The sequence below is a fragment of the Equus caballus genome, chromosome 1, assembly GCF_041296265.1.
Source record: "Equus caballus isolate H_3958 breed thoroughbred chromosome 1, TB-T2T, whole genome shotgun sequence".
NCBI classification, from domain to species: Eukaryota; Metazoa; Chordata; class Mammalia; order Perissodactyla; family Equidae; genus Equus; species Equus caballus.
The window spans coordinates 148256743-148278353 of record NC_091684.1 but is presented as its reverse complement, the minus strand read 5'-3'; the positions used below and the strand labels follow the sequence as shown (position 1 = coordinate 148278353).

Genomic DNA, 21611 nt, shown 5'->3' with positions numbered 1-21611 from the left:
AGAAGCAGGAATAGGCGGGAGGATGGGGCACCAGAGTCTGTTGCTGTTCCTTATAAGCCCCTTTATACTATCTCATTTTTAATCTTTGTGTGAATTCTTTGATCAGATGATTTTTTAAGAAAATTATTAAAACTAGGAGTAAAGCTATGGTCACAAAAAATAGAGTTTACAGGCTCATATTTATAGGAAAGGTGAAAGCAGAAGGAACAAAACCAAAAATACTAGTGACAGGTTTTTGGAAAAAGGGTAAGTATGCAAGTCTATACATGCATAAAAGAGTAGAGAAAAAAAATCTTGCCAGAGGAGTAACCAAATTTTCAACGAACAAAGGGATTGATATGTTTCAATTTATTCTGTGATATTCATAAATAACCTGAAGTAGTGTTCCTGGAAATTTTGCTGGTGGATGCAGGAAAAACAATGTAAGCACATTAAAAAAATAACTTTATTGAGATATAATTCACATACCATACAAGTGACCCACTGAAAGTGTACAATTCAATGGTTTTTAGTATATTCATACAGTGTGCAACCACCATCACAACTTTAGAACATTTTCATCGCCTCCAAAAGAAACCCCCATGCCCCTTAGCAGTCACTCCTAATTTCCCCTCAACCTCCCTAGTCTCAGGCAACCTCTAATTTACTTTCTGTCTCTATAAATTTGCCAATTCTACACATTTAATATAAATGGAATCATACAACATGTGGTCTTTTCCAATTGGCTTCTTTCACTTAGCATAATATTTTCGAGGTTCACCCATGTTGTAGCATTATCGGCACTTCACTTTTTTTTATAGCTGAATAATATCCCATGGTATGTATATACCCCATTTTGTTTATCCACTCTTTTGTTGATAGATGGACATTTAGTTTTTTTCTACGTTTTGACTATAATGATGCTATGAACATTCATGTGCAAGTTTTTGTGTGGACATATGTTGGAAGTATATTTTAAAATAAAACTTGAAAAAATTTAAATGAATTAGATACATTTTTTTACAAGCATTATATAGATAGAAAGTATCTTGGCATTTTTATTTACATGTTTTATGTCTTTCTACTTTGTTTTTCTATACAGTTAGTTATTTCTTTTTTCTTTTCTTTTTTTTTTTTGAGGAAGATTAGCCCTGAGCTACCTGCTGCCAACCCTCCTCTTTTTGCTGAGGAAGACTGGCCCTGAGTTAACATCTGTGCCCATCTTCCTCTACTTTATATGTGGGATGCCTACCACAGCATGGCGTACCAAGTGTTGCCATGTCCACACCCGGGATCCGAACCGGTGAACCCTGGGCCACTGAAGTGGAACGTGTGAACTTAATCACGGTGCCACTGGGCTGGCCCCAATTAGTTATTTCTAATCAACAAATACAAAAATAAATTATAGATACATAACTGTAGGGGAAAACCAAAACAGTAAAAAAGATATAGCGAATTATAAATCTCTCTCTTATCACCCTCAGAGAAAATACTGTAAACATTTTCTTAGGTCCTTCCAGAAGCATTTTCTGCAAATATTGGCATATGAGAGAGCATTTTTTTGTTTCTGTTTTTACACAAATAGATGCATCATATACACAGTGTTCTCTACCTTTGTTCCTTCACTAAATACATTTTGAAGCTAATGCTCTTCAATACACACACATCTGCCTCTTTCTAAACAGCTGATGAGGACTTCATCGTATGGATGTACATAATTCACTTAGTGCTTTATTAATGGGGTGCCCCTCCCTTTCTTCCTAGCTTACAGAAATCTGATTCTGTTCAAATATTGGACAATGCGTGTCAGGGAGAGATGGCCACTCCACACCCCCAGGGGCTGAATCCTGATTCTTCTGATCCTCATGGTAACTCAACTCTCTTTACCAAGGACTCGGTGAGAAATATACACATGACACAATTCTGGCCCAAGAGACATGAATCAAAGTCTCCTGGGGGAACTTTCGGAAAAGGGTTCTTCCCTTTTTAAAGGAGACAGGTGGGGAAAACCTCTCCCTTTTCTGCCTCTGGACATCATTGTGTGAGGCTGTGACATTTGGAACTGCTGCGAGCATCTTGTGACCACGGCTAGAAAGCCACGAGAATCCCAGAGAGGCTGGGTCCCACGTGACTCTGTTCAGTCACCACCCTTCCTCTGTGTATACTGCTTGCGATTAGAAAGAATAAATGAGCTCACTGTTTAAGCCAATATTAGTTGTTATTTCAAGTCTGTTATCTGAAACTGAAAGCATCCTAAATAACATGCTTCCTCAGAGGGGCCTTCCCTAAATCCTCTAGATTCAGGGATCCCCCTAAATTCCCTAATATGCCCCTGATATTCACTCCCTAGCATCTGGTGTCTTCCCTTTCCTAATGCTCAGCACAGCGGCAATTATTTTGAGAAATTTGTTCAGAGGGGTCCACAGTAGTGATCGGCTTCGATGAGGGTAGGGACTGTGGCCAGCTCATTAACAAGCATTAGCAAAGTGCCTGGAAAACAAGTATAGAAAAATATTACAACAATTTTTTGTATGGCGGAGGTGGAGAAGTATAAATATGTGGATAAAATACACAGGAAAAATACTAGAGGATCACATAATCAGTAATGGTTTTATGGAGATTAAATTATGGCTAATTTTTATTTCTCTTTATAAAAATACCATGTACAAGTTACATTGTTTCTGTAACATACTACAAATATACACACAAACATATACACATCATGTAAATAGAATATGATGAGTATGAACACTAAAGATACAAACTAAGCATGACAGGAACACAGGGAATGGAGTGGAGGTAGAGCTGTCTTTCTCAGATGTTCATGCACTACGCTTATGTACAGAGTACGTAACCTGTACCCAGCACTTCACATGTCAGATTCTTTTTCCTCCTGTAACCTGCCTTCCTTCATCCCATCTGAGCAACTATAAGTGTACATTTTACCATAATTTGCTACTGAGCCCTGACTTCAATTTGGAGTTTCCTCTGTTTGTTAACCTACCAATAACAGTTCTCCACAAAAAATTTTTTTGACGTTTTCACGTTTTCTCAAAGATATAAAACCTACCTTCAACTTCTGACCACAATTTCCATTTGGCTATATGCCCAACAACCAAGTTTTTACTGTAATATATAATCTCAATAGATATGTTTATGTGAATACACTCAGTTGAAGACATTTTGTGCTATGTGTAAGTAATAATACAAATGACAAAGACGAAAATGGGAGACCACACATAATAATGTCCTTTGTACAGTCTTAAATCACTATGTGTTTTCAGTTCTTTTTCTAGTTGTGATGAATTAGCATTGATTTGCACAAATTTATCTAGTTACCCTTGCAATATATTTGCAAAATTTCTGATTAAAATAAATGTGCAGCCTGTGATCCCAGAGTAAAGTAATGCTGGCTAGAATATTTGGTAATACCGAAACTATGGTAAAAGAGACAATGAGTAAAAGACAGTAGAGTCAAGAGCCTGGTTTATCATTTACACATGGCCTTCTTTCTTATTTTTGTGGTAACATCTCTAATCCCAAATTAGTACCAACTTTCAAGCATCCTATCTAAGAGGAAATCAAGATTATACAAAAGAATGAGAAGACTTTAAACAATTTTAATTTTTAAAATCTTAATTATAATTTTAATTCCTCTAACAGATATCCACATATTCTATCCCTACTCATACTGGTTTTGACATATTTTAGGCTTTTAAGAGATTTATCCATTTTAGCTAAGTTGTTAAAATTATTGACATAAAGTTGTCCCTAATAATACCCTATTTTTTTAATGTCTGTATGATGTTCCTTTCATTTCTGATAGTTGCCATTTGAGTTCTCTCTCTCTCACTTGGGCTAGCTGTGGTATACCAATTTCATTAATCTTTTCAAAGAACTACCTTTGGTTTCATTTATTTTCTCTACTTTTCATCCATTTCTATTTCATTGATTTCCACTCTTACTTCCTTCCCTCTACTTTTTTTTTTTGCTTAAGGTAGAAACTTAGATCATTGATTTTTACATCTTTTTTCTTTTATATATAAGCATTTAAAGGTGTAAATTTCTCTCGAAGCACTGAATTAACTCATCTCATATTTTAATATGTTATGATTTAATCATCAATCAGTTAAAACATTTTCTAATTTTCCTCATGATTTCTTTTTTGATCCATGGCTTATTTTCAAGCATGCTGCTTAATTTCCAAATATGTGTGGATTTTCCAAATATATTTGTCTTACTGAATTCTCTTAAGTTTGTTATAGTCAGAGAACATATTCTGTTGACTTTCAAACATTTTAAACATAATCAGGCTTCTTGTATGGCCCAACACATGGTCTACCTTGCTGAATGTTCCATGGGCATATAAAAAGAACGTATATTCTTCAGGTATTAGATGTAGTATTCCACACATGCCAAACAGGTTAAGTCGATTGACAGCATTGCTCAAATCTTTTATGTACTTGCTTTTTTCATCTAGTTTTATCAATTATTGAGAGAGTAGTGATAAAATCTTCAACTATTCTGGATTTCTTTATTTTTCTATTTAGTTCTGTCAGTTTTTGCTTTGTAATTTTGAAGCTCTTTCATTAGTGCCTACACATTTAGGATCGTATGTCTTCTTGATGAATAAGCCCTTTTATGACCACGAAATGTCTCTCTTTATGTCTACTAATACTCTTTGTCCTGAGGTCTACTTCATCTACTGTTAATACAGCTATATCAGGGTTTTGTTTTGTTTGGCTTGGTTTGGTTCCTTGTTTTCATGGTATATCTTTGTCTGTACTTTTACTTTTAACCTGTCTATGTCTTGATACTCAGCGTCTCTTGTAAATAGCCTATAGTAGTTGATTCTTGCTTTTTTTTTTTTTAGCAATTATTGAGATATTTGGCTTTATAACTATAATCTTTCTATTTCTTTTCTATTTGTCTTTATTCCTCTTTTCTTCCCTTCTGTCTTCAAAAAAATTATTGAGTATTTCTTCATATTCCACTTTATTTCCTTTATTGGACTTTTACCCACAATTTTCTGTTTTAATTCTTAGTGGCTGCTCCAAGAATTACAATGTGAGGTACTTGGATCTCTTTCAAGAGAAGCTGCTGTGAGGAGCATAGTTGACTGACAACCCCCAGCTAACAATGCACATATGAACCTACCCACTGTGTTCTCCTTTCTTGCTCCCAGTAAAAGACTAGGCACAATGGGGATGCTAGAGCTCAGCCATTCTTGCCCAGCATTGGACTTTCCTAACAACCTCCCAGATGACCTTTGATGGGAGACTCCCCATCAGCCTTGATGAGACTTTCTCAGAACTGTGCTGCAGTGAGAGGCTCTTCCCATCCAATCCCTTCTCCCCTCTCCTTGCATAGGAGTTTGGAATGCATCATGATGAGGAGGTTCTCCCCATCTGTGCATCCTCCCTGTTTGACCTTCACAGGTGCTCCCCAATAAACCTCTTACATAGCTAATCCCATCTTGGTGTCTGTTTTTTAGAGGGCCCACACCAACAGAGACGGTATGGGTAGTGGAGTTTGTGGAACAGCCCACACTCATCAGGCTGGCAAGGAGCTGCCCTTCCGGAGCAGAATGTGGGGCACATACAGTTCTCGGCACAAGGTGGTGGCCCAATTCCTAAAGATTTCTCCAGCGGTGTCTGGGGAAATGTCCTAACAGAGGGGAACACCCTTACCAGTGTGATACTTGAAAGATGTGGGGAGAATAATGTCTACAGGGACAACGGAGTTAGCTAGTTACTACTATACTGTATTGATGACTTATAGAAAGATAATGAGAAAATGAGGGCAGTTAACATACAGCTAAGGGTTAAATATGAGAGGCACAGGGCCTCTTTGGTAGCTTATAAAGAGGACACAACCGAGTAGACTCAGATAGAGTTGACAGGGTTGCAGAGCTCCAGAGACATTTAAATGCTCAGCCACTGCAAGTCTCTGTTAAAGTCAGGGCCTTGGCTGGGAAAACCCGGGATCCTGATGTTTGGGATAGGAGGATCTGGGTGGATGCTCCTGAGGATTTTGGCTCCGCAGTCCCCTGAACCTCACAGAGCTTGCACAGTACAGCAGCCCAGCCCTCTGTGGCAAGAGCTAGCACTTCCTTATGCGGTAGACACTGCAGAGGCTTCTCCCGAACGAAGGAAAGGGTTCTCTCTTCAGGAGTTGCCCCCACTTCTCTGCTGGCTATGAAGATAATAACTAGTGTTAAATCCCACATAACCCTGCTGGGCGTGATAGAGAATGAGAGATTACATTCTGAAGATGCTTCAAGAATTAAACAGCATGTAAATGCAAATAAAAACCACAATGAGATACCACTTCTCACCCACTAGTAGGGCTATAATAAAACAGACAGGAAATAACAAGTATTGGCAAGGATGTGAAGAAATCAGAACGCTCATACACTGTTGGAGGGAATGTAAGATGGTACAGCCACTTTGGAAAACAGTTTGGCAGTTCCTCATATGACCTGGCAATTCCACTCCCAGGCATATACCCAAGAAAAATGAAAATATATGGTCACACAAAAACTTGTACACAACTGTTCACGGCACAAGTATTCATAATAGTTAAAAAGTCTAAACAACCCAGATGTCCATCAACTGATGCATGGCTAAATAAAGTGTGGTATATCCGTACAATGGAATATTATTTGGCAATAAAAAGAAATGAAGTACTGATACCTGCTACAATATGATTAAACTTTGAAAACATTATGCTAAGTGAAAGAAGCTAGACACAAAGGACCACGTACCGTATGATACCATTTATATGAAATGTCCAAAATAGGCAAATCTAAGAGACAGAAAGTAGACTGGTAGTTGCGTGGAGGGGGGACCGGTATTGTGGGGAAAAATGGGGAGTGACAGCTAGTAGGTATGAGGTTTCTTTTTGGAGTGATGAAAATGTTCTAAAATTGATTTTGGTGATGGTTGCACAACTCTGTAAATATACAAAAACCACTGAATTGTACACTTTGAGAGGGTGAATTGTATGTTATGTGAATTATATCCCAAAAAAGCTGTTAAAAAAACAAACAAAACCAATAAAAATATTGCAACCCAGTGGGAATGTCAGAGATTAGTACCACCACTAAAGACCTATAGGATACAAGGCTGGTTCCTATCATATGTTCATATAATTCTCCAGTCTGTCCCTGCAGAAACCAGACAGACCCCGAAGAATGACTATACATACAAGCGCACCCAAGTCACCCGTTGGTTCCTGGACACAAGGATACAAGGAGTCCAGAGTGCCCTGGCTCTCTCTCAGTAGACTGTGGTTCGATGGGGCCCTTGCTATGTCCGCTGGAAAGAGTGTACTCCATTTGGGGACTTGGAGAGCTAACTCAGCAGAGCCCAGAGTTGCCGAGATGGGAAGCACATAGTCCTTCAGTGGGTCTTCAGCAATAATGGTGAGTGGGGCCACTCCTACTTCTACTCCTTTGTTCCTGGACCTGTATATACTTTCTATTGCAAACACAGCCTCATAACTGAGGTCTCTGATTTAATGAATAGACTGGCACCCCATCTTTGCAGAGCATTGCCTCCATATTGGTGGTTCAGTTGTGCCTTCAGTAGGCCATTCCAGGGCTCTATGAGATTGCCTCCTTCTAGAAGGTGTGGTAGGTGATGTGACCAATGGATCCCATAGTCATGGGCTCATTCCTGCACCTCCTTCTCTGTGAAGTGGGTCCCCTGGAAGGATGAAATGTAGTGTGGATTTCCATCCCTATGGAACATGCATTCTGTAAGCCACCAGATAGCTGTGCTAGCTGAAGTTCTGCAGGCACAAAAGGCAAACACATACCCGGAAGAAGTATCTACCCCTGTGAGGACAAATTACTGGCCTTTCAGAATGGAAGAGGCCCAATTTAGTAAACTTACCATGAAATTGCTATGGTCATGAGAGTTAATGGTCTGCAGTTTTATTTCCTCATTAAGTCTTTGTGTCATTTTGGTATCAGGGCAATGCTGGCCTCATGAATGAACTGGGACATGTTCCTTCCTCTTCTATTTTTGATAAGACATTGTATAGAACTGGAATTACTTATTCCTCAAATGTGTGGTAGAACTCAACAGTGGAACCATCTGGGCCTGAAGTTTTCCTTGTTGAAAAGTTTTTAACTTCAAATGCAATTTTTTAAGAGATAAGGGACTTTCCAGGTAATTTATTTCTTCTTAAAGTTTTGCTAGTAAATGTCTTTAAAGGAATTAGTCCATTTCATCTAAGTTATTGAATTTACGGGCAGAGAGTCATTCCTAGTATCCCTTATTATCCATTTAATGTCTGTAGGTTCTATAGTGATGTTACTTGCTAGATAAGATGGAAGCTTAGATTAATGTTTCCAGACCTTTCTTCTTTTCTAATATAAGCATTTAATGCTATATATTTCCCTTCAAGCAGTGGTTTAGCTGAATCCTAAAAATTTTGATGTTGTATTTTTATTTCATCCTGTTAAAATATTTTATTTCCCTTGAGAATTTGACCCATGGGTTATTTAGAAGTATGTTTAACTATAAAATATTTGAGGATTTTTTCAGATATCTTTGTGTTACTGATTCCTACTTTAATTCCATTATAGTCAGAGCCTATACTGGAATATAGTACTGGAGTACTATATTCTGGAGTACTATACTGGAGTATAGTACATATACTTTGCATGATTTCTATTTTTTTTAAATTGTTAAAGTTTGGCTTTTGGCTCAGCTTACTCATAAGCCATGTACAATTGAAGAGACCATGTATTCTGCTGTTGCTGAGGTGGAGGGTCTATAAATGTCAATTAGGTAAAATTGATCTGATAGTGTTGTCTAGGACTTCTATATCTTTATGGAGTTTTCTTAGTCTGCCTGTTATACCAGTTACTGAGAGAAGAGTTCTGAACTCTCCAAATACAATTGTTTATTTGCCTATTTCTCCTTTCAGTTCTATTATTGATAGCTTTGTATATTTTCAAGCATTGTTTTTAGGTGCATACACAGAATTGTTATGATTTCTTGATGAATTTGCTCTCTGTTTTTTGTTTCTGTTACTGGCTTTTTGGCTATAACTCTATATTATTTTTTTGAGGAAGGTTAGCCCTGACCCAACATCCGCCACCAATCCTCCTCTTTTTGTTGAGGAAGATCAACCCTGAGCTAACATCTATACCCATCTTCCTCTACTTTATATGTGGGACGCCTGCCACAGCATGGCTTGAGGAGTGGTGCTTAGGTCCGTGCCTGGGATCTGAACTGGAGAACCCTGGGCTGCCAAAGTGGAGTATGTGAACTTAAACACTGTGCCACTAGGCAAGCCCACTGTATATTATTTTTTAGTGGTTGCACTAGGGATTACAATATACATAACTTTTCATGGTCTACTTAAAGTTATTAAACCACTTGAAGTAAGATGTAGAAGCCTCGTAAACAAATAGGTTGCCTTACCCTCACTCTTTTACGTTATGGTTGTAATATGCATTACACATACATAAATTGAAAAATCCCACTGATATTATAATTTTTGCTTTCAATAGCCATACATATTTTAAAGAACTTACGAGGAAAAAACCCAGTCTATTATAATTACAGATATTTACTATTTCTATTGCTTTTCCTTAAATTCTGAAGTCTTAAATTTCCCTCTGATATAATTTACCATTAGTCTAAATAATTTCTTTTAGCATTTCCTTTAGAGTGGGTTGGCATGCAGTAAATTCTCTTATTTTTCTTCAGCTTAGAATACCTTATTATACTGTCATTCCTGAAAGATATTTTTGTTAGATACAGAACTCTGAGTTGAAAGTTCTTTCTTTTTTTTGTTTTTGTTTGTTTGCTTGTTTTTAAAGATGGGCACCTGAGCTAACAACTGTTGCCAATCTTTTTTTTTTTTGCTTTATCTCCCCAAACCCCCCTGGTACATAGTTGCATATCCTAGTTGCGTGTCCTTCTAGTTGTGTCATGTGGGACACTGTCTCAACGTGGCCTGACGAGCAGTGCCATGTCCGCGCCCAGGATCTGAACTGGGGAAACCCTGGGCCGCCACAGCAGAGCATGTGGACTTAACCACTCGGCCATGGGGCTGGCCCCTGAAAGTTCTTTCTTTTTTGGTATCTTAATTATGCTGTTTCATTATAGTTTCTGATGAGAAATCCATAGTTACCTGAAGCATTGTTCCCCTATAAATAATGTATTATTTTCCCTGGCAGCTTTCAAGATTCCTTTTTTATCTTTGGTTTCATCAGTTTGATTAAGATGTGTCTGAGCATGGTTTTCTTTGCATTTACTATATTTGGGTTTCACTGAATTTCATTAATCTGTAAATAGATATCTTTCACCAAATTTGGGATATTTTTGGCCAATAGTTCTTCAAATATTTTTCTCCCCTAATGTCTTTTTCCTCTCTGAGACTTCAATGACCCAAATATTAGACTCTTTTAATATTATCCACAGGTCCCTCAGGCTCTACTAATTTTCTTTCAAATTTCATTTTCTGTTCTTCAGATTAGATAATTTCTACTGATCTATCTTAAGTTCATTTTTCACTATTCTTTTCACTATTATCTCCATTCTGTTATTGAGCTCATCCAGTGATTTTTAAAATTTTGGATATTATATTCTTAAGTTCTATTTCTATTTCATTCCTCTTTATAGTTTCTGTTTGTCTGCTGAGAATGTCCACTTTCCCATTTGTTTCAAGAGTGTTTACCATTATGTCATAGAGCATGGTTATAAAAGTTATAATAGATGCTTTAAAGGATTTTACTAATAATTTCAATGTCTGGATCATCCTGAGATTGGCATCTGTTGATTGTCTTTTCTTTTGAGAATTGGTCATATTTTCATGGTTTGTTGTATGTGAAATAATTCTGGATACATTTTGAATATTATGTTGTGGGTTTGCTAAAATCTGGGTCTAGATCCTGCTAAAATCCTTAATATATTTGCTCCAGCTTTAGAGTTGTTTACAGCATCAGGTTAAGTTCAAAGCCCTATCAATGCATCATGTCTAAAGTTAGAAGTATTGATTTTTTTTAACTCTTGAAAAAAATAACAATAATATAAATAGCTAAATACCTGTTTAATATGATAAATAATAAAAAGCTATGTTTAATGGAGAAAGGCTAGATGTATTCCCATTAAAATTTGGAACAAGACAAACATTCATCCTTATTATGGCTAAAAATTATTTGACATGTGCAAGCCAAAGATATTAAAAGAGAGAAAAGAGTAAGAGGTACAAAAAAACTCCAATACATTGAACACATATATTTCTAAGAAAAAACACAATAAAATTAGTAAAACAATAATAAAAGTGTAAATAAATAAAAAACTCAACCACTTGAGAATTTTTAAAACTCTTTCCTAAGCAATACTTATGCCAAAGAAGCAATCAAAACCAGAGGTTATCAAATCTGGAATTTATTCTAGTGAAAGTAAACCAGAAATTTAGTTTCATTTTCCTCCAAATGACTACCCAGTCAACTCAATACCATTTCCTCAAGAGACTAAAATTTCCAAACTGATTACAAAAGCTGTTTTTATGCCATATTAAATAGAGTGGGGGAGATCCTTCTCTGAACCAGAAAAACCAGAAGCACTCTAGTTGGTACTGTTGGCTGGATCTTCAGCAATAGCTTCTCAGACATTTGCTTGAACATTTTTTTTCCTTCCACTTATTAAAACAAAACAAGGAGCCAGCCCGGTGGCACAACGGTTAAGTTCCTGCACTCTGCTTTGGCGGCCTGGGGTTCGCCGGCTCAGACCTCGGGCACAGACTTACGCACTGCTTATCAAGCCATGCTGTGGCAGGTGTCTCACATATAAAATAGAAGAAGATGGACAGAGATGTTAGCTCAGGGCCAATCTTCCTCAGAAAAATGGGAGGATTGGTGGCAGATGTTAGCTCAGGGCTAATCATCCTTAAACAAAACAAAAAAACTTCAAATGTGAAATACAGAGGAGGGGCTTCTGTTTTCCTGACTGAAATCAAGTGTGGCACCATAGAAGACTCCAGATAGGCTGGTGTTTCGGGAATGGTCGTCCACGTCAAATGCTGCTAAGAGCAAGATTAAGATGAGATTAGATGAACATAGCAACGTGGAGGTCACTGGTGACCTCAAGAAGAGCAGTTTCATTTGAGGGATGCTATGTGACTTTGATTAGAGTGGGTTAAGGAATGTACTGGAGAAGGAGAAATGATGGGGGCAGGATATTGGTTATTCGGGTAAACAGAGAAAAGAGTCAACAGCTAAAGTGGAATATGAAGTCAAGGAAGAATGTTTTCAATATGGAATGTACAAATGGGTATAATCCAGCAGAGAAGGGGAGATGACTGATATGTCTCTCTACCACTGCTGGTAAGCTGTTGATTCTGGCATCAGTAAGGACTCTGACAGACAGGTACAAGGAGATGTTGTCAGTCTGATGGCCCTCCTGAGAAGCCTGAAATAACTGCTGATTATAGTTTGCTCCTATGGTGTAGTGAGGTGTGGTGAGGGGAAAGGCAGGAATACAAATGAAGGGTATGTAAGAAGAAATGCATTCACTTATTGATAGTAACTCATCATTTCTTGCCTGGATCAGTTTATTTAATAAATGACTGGGGAGACACAAATATTGCATTGTCTTTAAGGGAAAACACCAAAATCTGATAAATTGGATTAAGACTATTATAGTCTTTAAATCAGTTTTGCTTACTAGAATAATTCCAGGTTTTAGCTGTTCATTACCTTACCTTTATGTTTTTCATAAGATAAATGGTTCCAGGACCATGTCACCACAGGGATACCTAGACTTAACTCTTTCTAAAGTTTTAAAAATCTAGGCAAATTCTTATAAGTTACATTTTAGAATATTATGTGAGAACTTTTAATTCTAACCTATTGATAAAAAAAATTATTTTTGCAGTTTTAATGAAATAAAATGCATACTTACTCTGAATAATATTTCTTCATTCCATTTTGGATTCAAAGTCTAAAAGAAAATAAACATAGTATAACTAATTTTTTAACATTTTGTCATATAAAAATAAACCAGTGTATTTAAAAAAATTTTAATAATGCTAAGTCTAACCTTTTTGATGGTTTTCGTTTGCACACTTGTAAAAATTCCACTCATTGGGTCATATAACGTCACTCTCACATAGGGATCACTGTTAAAATTAAAAAAAAATTTAATTGTTGCTTATTCCCAAACCCAGCTAACTCAAACTATAAAAGTCACAGAATTTTCCTTGTTAACAATTTCTACAATTATTTCCTATACTTAAAAGTAAGGGTTCCTTCGGCAAGGAAGGGTAATTATAGTAATTTTTGCATCTTGTTAAAAAGCTAAAGTACCATGTTAGTGAAATAGGCAAAGAATTAGAACTAAAACCTTTTAATCACAACTTAATGATTTCCAACCTTTTTAGATGTTTGAAATTTTGTTTGATTTTCATTCTATTATTTCTTTTTTTGAGTTAGGATGGTTAATTCAATGACTGTCTACACTAGCTTTATAGGACCCTGGGTGATTCGAAGTTATCTCATGGGTGTAAACTCTTTTTACAAAATAAAGGCAAAGTGTTTTCAGTTCAAAATAACTGTGTATCATGTAACCCCTTCTACAAACAGACACATAGAAGGAAAATCTTGTGATATTTAGGTTTGCAAAGCAAGACTTTAGACACTTTACTTGTCCACGGTCACATTTCTCCCATCTCCCTTGAGTATCCCAAGTTCTCACCATTCTCCACCACCAACTCCCTTCCTCTCATTTCCTCATACAAACTTACTTCTTACTTTGAAAAAAAATCGAAGCCATAGGACTACTCCCAACATACTGGTATTTATCAGCATCCATTTTTACCCCTAACTTCAGTGATTCAGGTGTTGCACCCCCAGTGTGGGGCCAATCCCCTTGTCCAGTTTCTTCCCGCCTCCTCTGCAACCTTGCATCATCTATTTTCACTTCTCTTTTATACCTTCAGCTTTTCTTTTGATCTAGGTTTTTCTAGTCATATAAATATATTTTCAAATTCCCTCCTCCTTAACTCTTCCTCTCTCCTCCAGAAAAGCAAACTAGATTTTTTTTCTTCCCATCTTAGTCAAACTTTTCAACAGAATAATCCATATTAATAATAATAAAAACTACAATAACAATTGATACTTATTTAGCAATTACTCTGTGTCAGGCACTGTTCTAAGTAGTTTACATGTATTAACTCTCTGAATCCTGATAACCATCTGTAAGGTAGATACTATTATTATCTCTATTTCGTACAGAGAGATAAGTCAATTCATTGCAGATCATACAGCTAGTAAATGGAAAAGCCAGGACTGGAACTCTAGCACCTGGCTCCAGAGGCCATGCTCTTAACCACCAGAGCATACCACCTCCTTCATGTCTTCAACTCCCATCCATCTTTAAAACTCTACAATATGGTTTGCCCCTCCTCCCTTCAGACCCATTCGTCTGAAAATGCTCTTGAAGAGTCACCAATCTTGCTAAAACAATCAACACTTTCTAGGTAGTTATTTCGTTGGTCCTCTATATTTGATACTACTGACCATTTTCTCTTCGAAACGCATCTTATTTAGCTTTCACGACACAACTCCCTTCTGGTTCTCCTTATACTACTCTACTTGTTCCCTGTTAGTTTTGTTCTTAGGCTCCTCTTCTACCATCTGCCAGTTAAATACTGAGATTCCCTAAAGTGTTGCCCCTGGTCTTTTGTTCTCTCTACATTTTCCCTTCACAAGCTCATCTATGGTTTTAACAATAACTATATACTCTTGAATAGAAATGTAAAATGTAAATGTAAATATACATATATATACCCCTGACCTCATCACCCAGGTATACACGTCCACCTGGATAGTCCACAGACAATGTCTGTTCAAGAGTTTTGTCCATTTTGAATTGGCCTTTTAATCATATTGTTATTGAATTGTAAGAGGTCTTTATATATCGTGGATTAAAGGCCTCTGCATAATAAAGATACACGTTTTGAAAATATTTTCTCCCAATCTGTGGCTTGCCTTTTCATTTTCTTAACTGTGTTTTTCAAACAACAACTGTTTTTAATTCTGATGAAGTTCCCTTCAACATTTTTCTTTCTTTTATGTTTCATACTTTTTGAGTCCCATTCAAGAAATCTTATGTAACCCAATAAAGAAACAACTTTCTCCTATGTGTTCTTCTGGAAATTTTATAATATTAGCTCTTATTAATTTTCTATATGATGTGCAGTAAAGAACCAGGTTTATTTTGTTCCATACAGATAACCAGTTATTCCAGTACCATGTACTGAAAAGACTATCTTTTCTCTTGAACTACCTTAACACTTTTTTTCAAAAAGCAACTGACCATATATATGTGTATATGTGTGTGTGTGTATTTATATACTCTATTTCATTGAACAATATATCTATCCTTATGCCAATGCAAGTCTGTCTTGATTTCTATAGCTCTATAGTAAGTCTTGAAATTAGGTAGCACAAGTTCCCCAATTTTGTTCTTTTTCTAAATTGTTTTGATTATTCTATGTCCTTTGATTTTGCATAAAAATATTAGACCAAGCTTATCAATTTCTCTAAAAAAGCATGCTGGGATTTTGATTAGGACTGTGCCAAATCTAATGAAGTTAGAGAGAAATACCATTCTAACAATCCTGAATCTTCCAATCCATGAACATGGTATATTTATCCATTGATTTAGATATTCAATTTCCCTCAGCAGTGTTTTGCAGTTTTTGGTATACAGTTCTTGCAAATCTTTTGTTAAATTTTTTTCTAAGTTTTCTATTTTTACGCTATTGTGAAAGAAGATTTTTAAAATTTGTTTCCCAGTTGTTCACTGATAGGATATAAAAATATAAGTGGGACATTGACTTTGTATTTGTGGCCTTGTATCCTAGTTCTAGCAACTTTCTTGTAGGTTCTTTGGGGTTTTCTATGTACGTGATGATATTGTCTGCAAACAGATAGTTTTCTTCCTTTTTAGTGTGTATTTCTTTTCCTTGCCATATCACACGGCTAGGATATTCAGTACAGTGTTGAACTGAACATGAAAACAGATAATTTTGTCTTATTCCTGAGTTTAAGTAGAAAGCATTCAGACTGTCACCACTGAGAAGGATGTTAGCTATTGGTCTGTTCACAGATAACTTTAATTAGGTTTAGAAGATTCCCATCTGTCCCTAGTTTGCTAAGAGCTTCTATCATGAATAGGTGTTGAATTCTGTCAGATGCTTTTTCTGCTTCTACTGAAATGATCATGTCTTTTTCTTTTATTCTATTCATATGGTGAATTACACCGATTAATTTTCAGATGTTAAACCAATCTTGCATTTTATTCTTAGTTTACTGAGAGTTTTCATCATGAATGGATGTTGGATTTTGTCAAATGCACTTTCTATACCTATTGAAATGATCGTGCATTTTTTTCTGTACTATATTAATAAGGTGAATTACATTGATTGATTTTTTTAAAAAATGTTGAACAAATCTTGCATTCACAGGAAAAATCTCACCTAGTCATGTATTGCTATCTATTGGTCAATATAGGGATATTCAAGTTCTCTATTTCTTCTTTGATTAATTTTGGTAATTTCTATCTTTCACAGATTTTGTCTACTTCATTTAAGTTTTGCACAATTCTTTATAGGGGCATGAAGTTGTGCACAATGTTCCCTTTTCATCTTTTTCATTCCCATAGGCTCTATGGCAATGCCCTTGGCTTTTATGCCCATTATGGTAATTTGTGCCTTTACTCTTTTGCTCTTGATCAGTCTAGCTGAAGTTTAAAAATTTTATTGATATCCTCAAGGAATAAACATTTGATTTCAATGACTTTTTCTACATTGTCCATTTTCTATTTCTTTAATTTCTGCCCTTATCTTTATTATTTTCTTCCTTCTACTTACTTTGGAATTAATTTACTCTTCTTTTTCTAATTTCTTAAGATCAAAACTCAAATCATTCACTTAGACCTTGCTCCATTTCTAAGTTAAGCATTTTAAAACTACAAATTTTCCTCTAAATATTACTTCAGCTGCAGCCCACAAATTTTGATATTGCTATACTTTAATTTTCATTCAGTTCAAAATGTTTTCTAATTTGTCTTGTAATTTCTTCTTTGACCTATAGATTATTTAGAATGGTACTGTTTTATTTTAAAATATTTGGGGTTTTTCTAGATCTCTTAATGTTACTGGTTTCTAACTTAACTCCATTGTAATTACAGAACATTCTCTACATAATTTGAATCTTTTCAAAATTCCAGAGACTTGTCTTATGACCCTATACATGGTCTATGTTGGTGAATATACCCTATGCACTTGAAAAGAATGCATATTTTTCAGTTGTTTGATTTACTGTTTTATGGCCCAGTATATTACGGCAGACAGACTATAGGGTAGCTCCTTTTATCCCCAGCTCCTAATGTTCATGTCTTTTGTGTTCCCCTCCTCTTAAATGTGAGAAAGACTATATATTCTAACCGATACATAAAGTGACAAAATGTATGTGGTTACATTACAAAAGATTGTAACTCATCTTGCTAGGAGACTCTCTCTCCTTTGCTAGCTGTGAAGAAGCAAGCTGCTAGTTTGTGAGTTGCCATATGAAGAAGGCCGTGTGGTAAGAAGCTTAAGGTGCCCTCTGGCTGACAGTCAGCAAGAAACTGAAGCCCTCAGTCTGGCAGCTTGCAATGAACTAAATGCTGCCAACAACCACATCAGCTCAGAAGTGGATCCTTCCCCAAATAAGCCTCGATAAGACCACATTCAATGGCCAATACCTGATTGCAGCTTTTCAAGATCCTGAAGCAGAGGACCAGTTAAACTATGCAGGAACTTCTGCTCACAGAAACTAGGAGATAATAAATGTAACTTCTTTTAAGATGCTAAGTTTGTGGTAATTATAGTTGTGCAGCAATAGATAAGTAACACATGTATGGGCTGTGCTGGTGAATGTACCACGTGCACTTGAGAATAAGTGAACACCTGGAGGTATTAGGAATAGTGTTCTCTAGGTCAAAGTTCATAATATTGTCCATCTTTATGTTTTTGTTGATTTTTTTACCTAGTTGTTTTATCAAATCGCTGAGAGAGAGGCATTAATGTCTCCAACTTTGACTGTGGAATTTTTTTATTTCTCCCTTTAATTCTGTCAAGTTTTGCTTTATATATTTTCAAGTTCTGTTAGCAGGCACATACAAATTTATGACTGTTATATCTTCCTGAGGAATTTATTTTTCTATTGTTATGAAACATCTGGAAATACTTTTTTGTGCTGAAATCTGTTTTATCAGATATTAATATATCTACTTTAGTCTTTTTATGGTTACTCTTTGAATGCTATATTTCTTTGCATCCATTTTCTTTCAGCTTAGCTGTGTCTTTATACTTTAAGTGCATCTTTTAGGAGAGCAGGTAGTTGGGTCTTGTTTTTCAATCCATTCTAATAACCTCTGCCTCATATTGACCTTAGTTCATTAATGTTTAATGTCATTATTAATATGATTGGATTTAGGTCTACTAATCTTTTATTTGTTTTCTGTTCTTCCCTTTCCTCTTTCTTGTTTTAAATCTCTTATTCTTCCTTTCCTGGCCTTTTGCTTAATTATTTTATTTTTTCAAGAATTCATTTTAAAATTTCTATTTTACCCATAATTCTTATTTTTTAGCAGTTTATCTAGGTATTAGACCCTTAATTTTTTTATTCCACTTACATTTAACATTGTGTCACTCTACTAAATAGGTTTGTAACCCACACTTATCCCAGTCCTTTATGCTACAGTTGTGATATGTATTCCACCTACATGATATAAATCCTACAAGACAATGGTATAAGTTGTGATTTAAACAGGTGTATGTTTAAAAAGTTATGATGAAAACAGCAAAAAAGTCTTTTGTATGTTCCCAGATATTTACCATTTCTGATGCTCTTTATTCCTTTCTGAGGATCTGAGTTTCCATCTGGTATCTATTCTCTTTAACTAGAAGAACTTCCTTTAGCTTTTCTTATAGTGCAGGTCAGCCAATGACAAAGTCTCATAGTTTTCCTTTATCTGAAAATGTCGTTATTTTGTCATCATCTTGAAGGATATTTTCACTGAACATAGAATTCTGGATTGACAGTTATTATTACTCTATTGTTCCATTTTCTTCTGGCCACCATAGTTTCTGGTGAGAAGTCAGGCCTTAATTGTAATTCCCTTATATGTAATTTGTCATTTTCTTTTCTTTCTTCTGTCAGGATTTTTCTTTATATTTGGTTTTCAACAGTTTGACTACTATGTGCCTCAGTATGTTCTTCTCAGTGTTTATCTCGCTTGGTGTTGTTTTGATACTATAAATTTGTGTCTTTCATCAAATTTGGAAAAAATCTGGCTATTTCTTAAAAAAAAGTTTTCCCACATTCTTTTTCTCTCCTCTATTATTAGGACATTAATTACATGTATGTTAGACTGATATTATCTAACAAGTCCCTGAGGCCCTGTTCATTTTTAAAATTTTCAATTTTTGTCTTTCTTATCTTCCAAATGGAAAACAGTTTCTATTGCTGTATCGTTTAAGTTCAATTAATTTTCCTCTTCACTTTCAGTCTACTATTAATTCCATCTGAGAAGTCTAATTTCAAATATTGTCTTTTTCAGTTGTAGAATTTTCATATTTTATGGTTTCTATTTCATTCCTGAGATTTCCAATCTTTTGCTTTATTATGAACATATTTTCTTTTCTCTACTGAGAATGCGTTCCATTTTCCTGGTTCTTTATAGATCATACAATTTTGGGTTATATCCTGGACATTATAAATGTTAAGTTGTGGAGACTCTGGATTCTGCAATTTTTCTCTGATGAGTATTTGTTTGTTTTATTCTATCACGCAATTAATTATTAGGACAAACCCCACAAACCCTGTTTCTTTGGCAGAAACTCTGACCTCTGTTCAGCTCTTCTGACTTTTAGCTGAGTTGCTTTGAAACTGCTGTCATACATGTGAGTCAAACTCAGCAAGAGAAGTCAGGAGACATAGTTTGGGAATTTCCTAACCAGTTCTTTCTCTTCCAGAATCCCCACCACTGCCACGTCTTCTTCAGATTAAGAAATCTTCTTCAGGGATTCCCAAGCTATGAAGATTACAATTTCTCCATGTTCTGATTCCACGTGGCTGCAGGCTAATTCATAAAATCGGGAACTCAGTGTAACTCCCGCCTCCAAACAAAGACTTCCCAGTAGACTCTCCTGCTCTGTTCACTCTCTGCTTCCTTCAAGTTGCTGCTTTTTGTATTACGTTCAGAGTTTATGGTTGTTATCTGCTCCAGGATTAGTCTGTTAGAATTTTACTGATTCTCCGAGGCAGAACTCAATAATGTATAACTACCACTCTGACTTGTATCTTCGCCTAATTTCATAAATTGAGTAATTCAGATATCAAGGAATTTAGTAAACCACCAGCTGGAAATATTATTTCACCTCACATAGCAGTTTACTAATAATATTATTCAATTTTTCATCTAACCAAATTTTAGAAAAACTTTAACAAGTGCAAAGTTTTAAAATTACAACCCAACTTGATATACTTACCTAGATCCCAAGATATCCTTCTTGGCAAGGCCTATCCCAGCTATAACTTTCACCCTCACAATTCGGGAATTTTCCTAAAAACAAAAATTTATATTTTATTTTCATGTACTTTATAACTTACTTAAGGAACATATCTTTAAATACATATATCAAATAAAGTAATCAGGATATTAAAATTAATTGGAAGAATCTTTTTCAGGAATTAATTTAATTAAAAGCTATATAAAAGAAAATGAAAACTACATTGTTATTTGTAATGACTTGATTATCTACAAAGAAAAGCCAAAGAAACGAGAGTCAAATTATTACACTGAGTAAAAATTTATCATTACTTCCAAGAAAATCTAAAGCCAAATTATTGGAACTAACGTAAATTTATCATTGTTGCTATTTACACAGTAACACAAAATCAAGAGGTCATAATCATTTGTAGTATCTATTTAGAATAGTAATCTTTTTTTTTTTGAGGAAGATTAGCCCTGAGCTAACTACTGCCAGTCCTCCTCTTTTTCGCTGAGAAAGCCTGGCCCTGAGCTAACATCCGTGCCCATCTTCCTCTACTTTATATGTGGGACGCCTACCACAGCATGGCGTGCCAAGCAGTGCCATGTCCACACCCGAGATCCGAACCGGTGAACCCTGGGCTGCTGAGAAGCGGAACGTGCGAACTTAACCGCTGCACCACTGGGCAGGCCCCTAGAATAGTAATTATTTTAAAAATCCCATTCAACAGACTATACATTAAAAGGATAATGTATTGACACTGTAATGTATAAAATACTAAATTTCTTGGGTATCAAAATAGTATTATGAGGTTTTATATGAGTGTCTTAGTTTTAAAAATAAATATTTACTATACTAAATATATAAGAATTTAGGAATAAAGTGTGATAAAGTCTGCAACTTATTCTTAAATGGTTCAACAAATAAAAAGTTGAACATGAGTGTATGTTTGTTTGTATGGAAATAAAGGGAATAAGCAAAATGTTACCAATTTGTGGATCTAGCTGATGGTTAACCAGGTATTCATTATACTACTCTTTACTATCCTGTAGATTTGAAAG

The 21611-nt window shown here is 35.6% G+C and overlaps 1 protein-coding gene across 6 annotated transcripts in view; it reads right to left on the bottom strand.

Moving 5' to 3' along the window:
• Positions 1 to 21611, bottom strand: part of NEDD4 (NEDD4 E3 ubiquitin protein ligase) — a 143053-nt gene that overhangs the window by 83056 nt on the left and 38386 nt on the right. For 5 of the 6 annotated variants that reach the window (XM_070236209.1, XM_023616898.2, XM_001500766.6 and 2 more), the window contains exons 2-4: positions 20548 to 20621; positions 13047 to 13125; positions 12909 to 12947 (exon numbers count right to left, since the gene is read on the bottom strand). In XM_070236209.1, coding sequence (XP_070092310.1) covers positions 12909 to 12947; positions 13047 to 13125; positions 20548 to 20621 — 192 coding nt within the window. Of the gene's footprint in view, positions 1 to 12908; positions 12948 to 13046; positions 13126 to 20547; positions 20622 to 21128; positions 21239 to 21611 lie in introns of those variants that run through there. The other variant, XM_070236221.1, reaches the window with a different exon arrangement.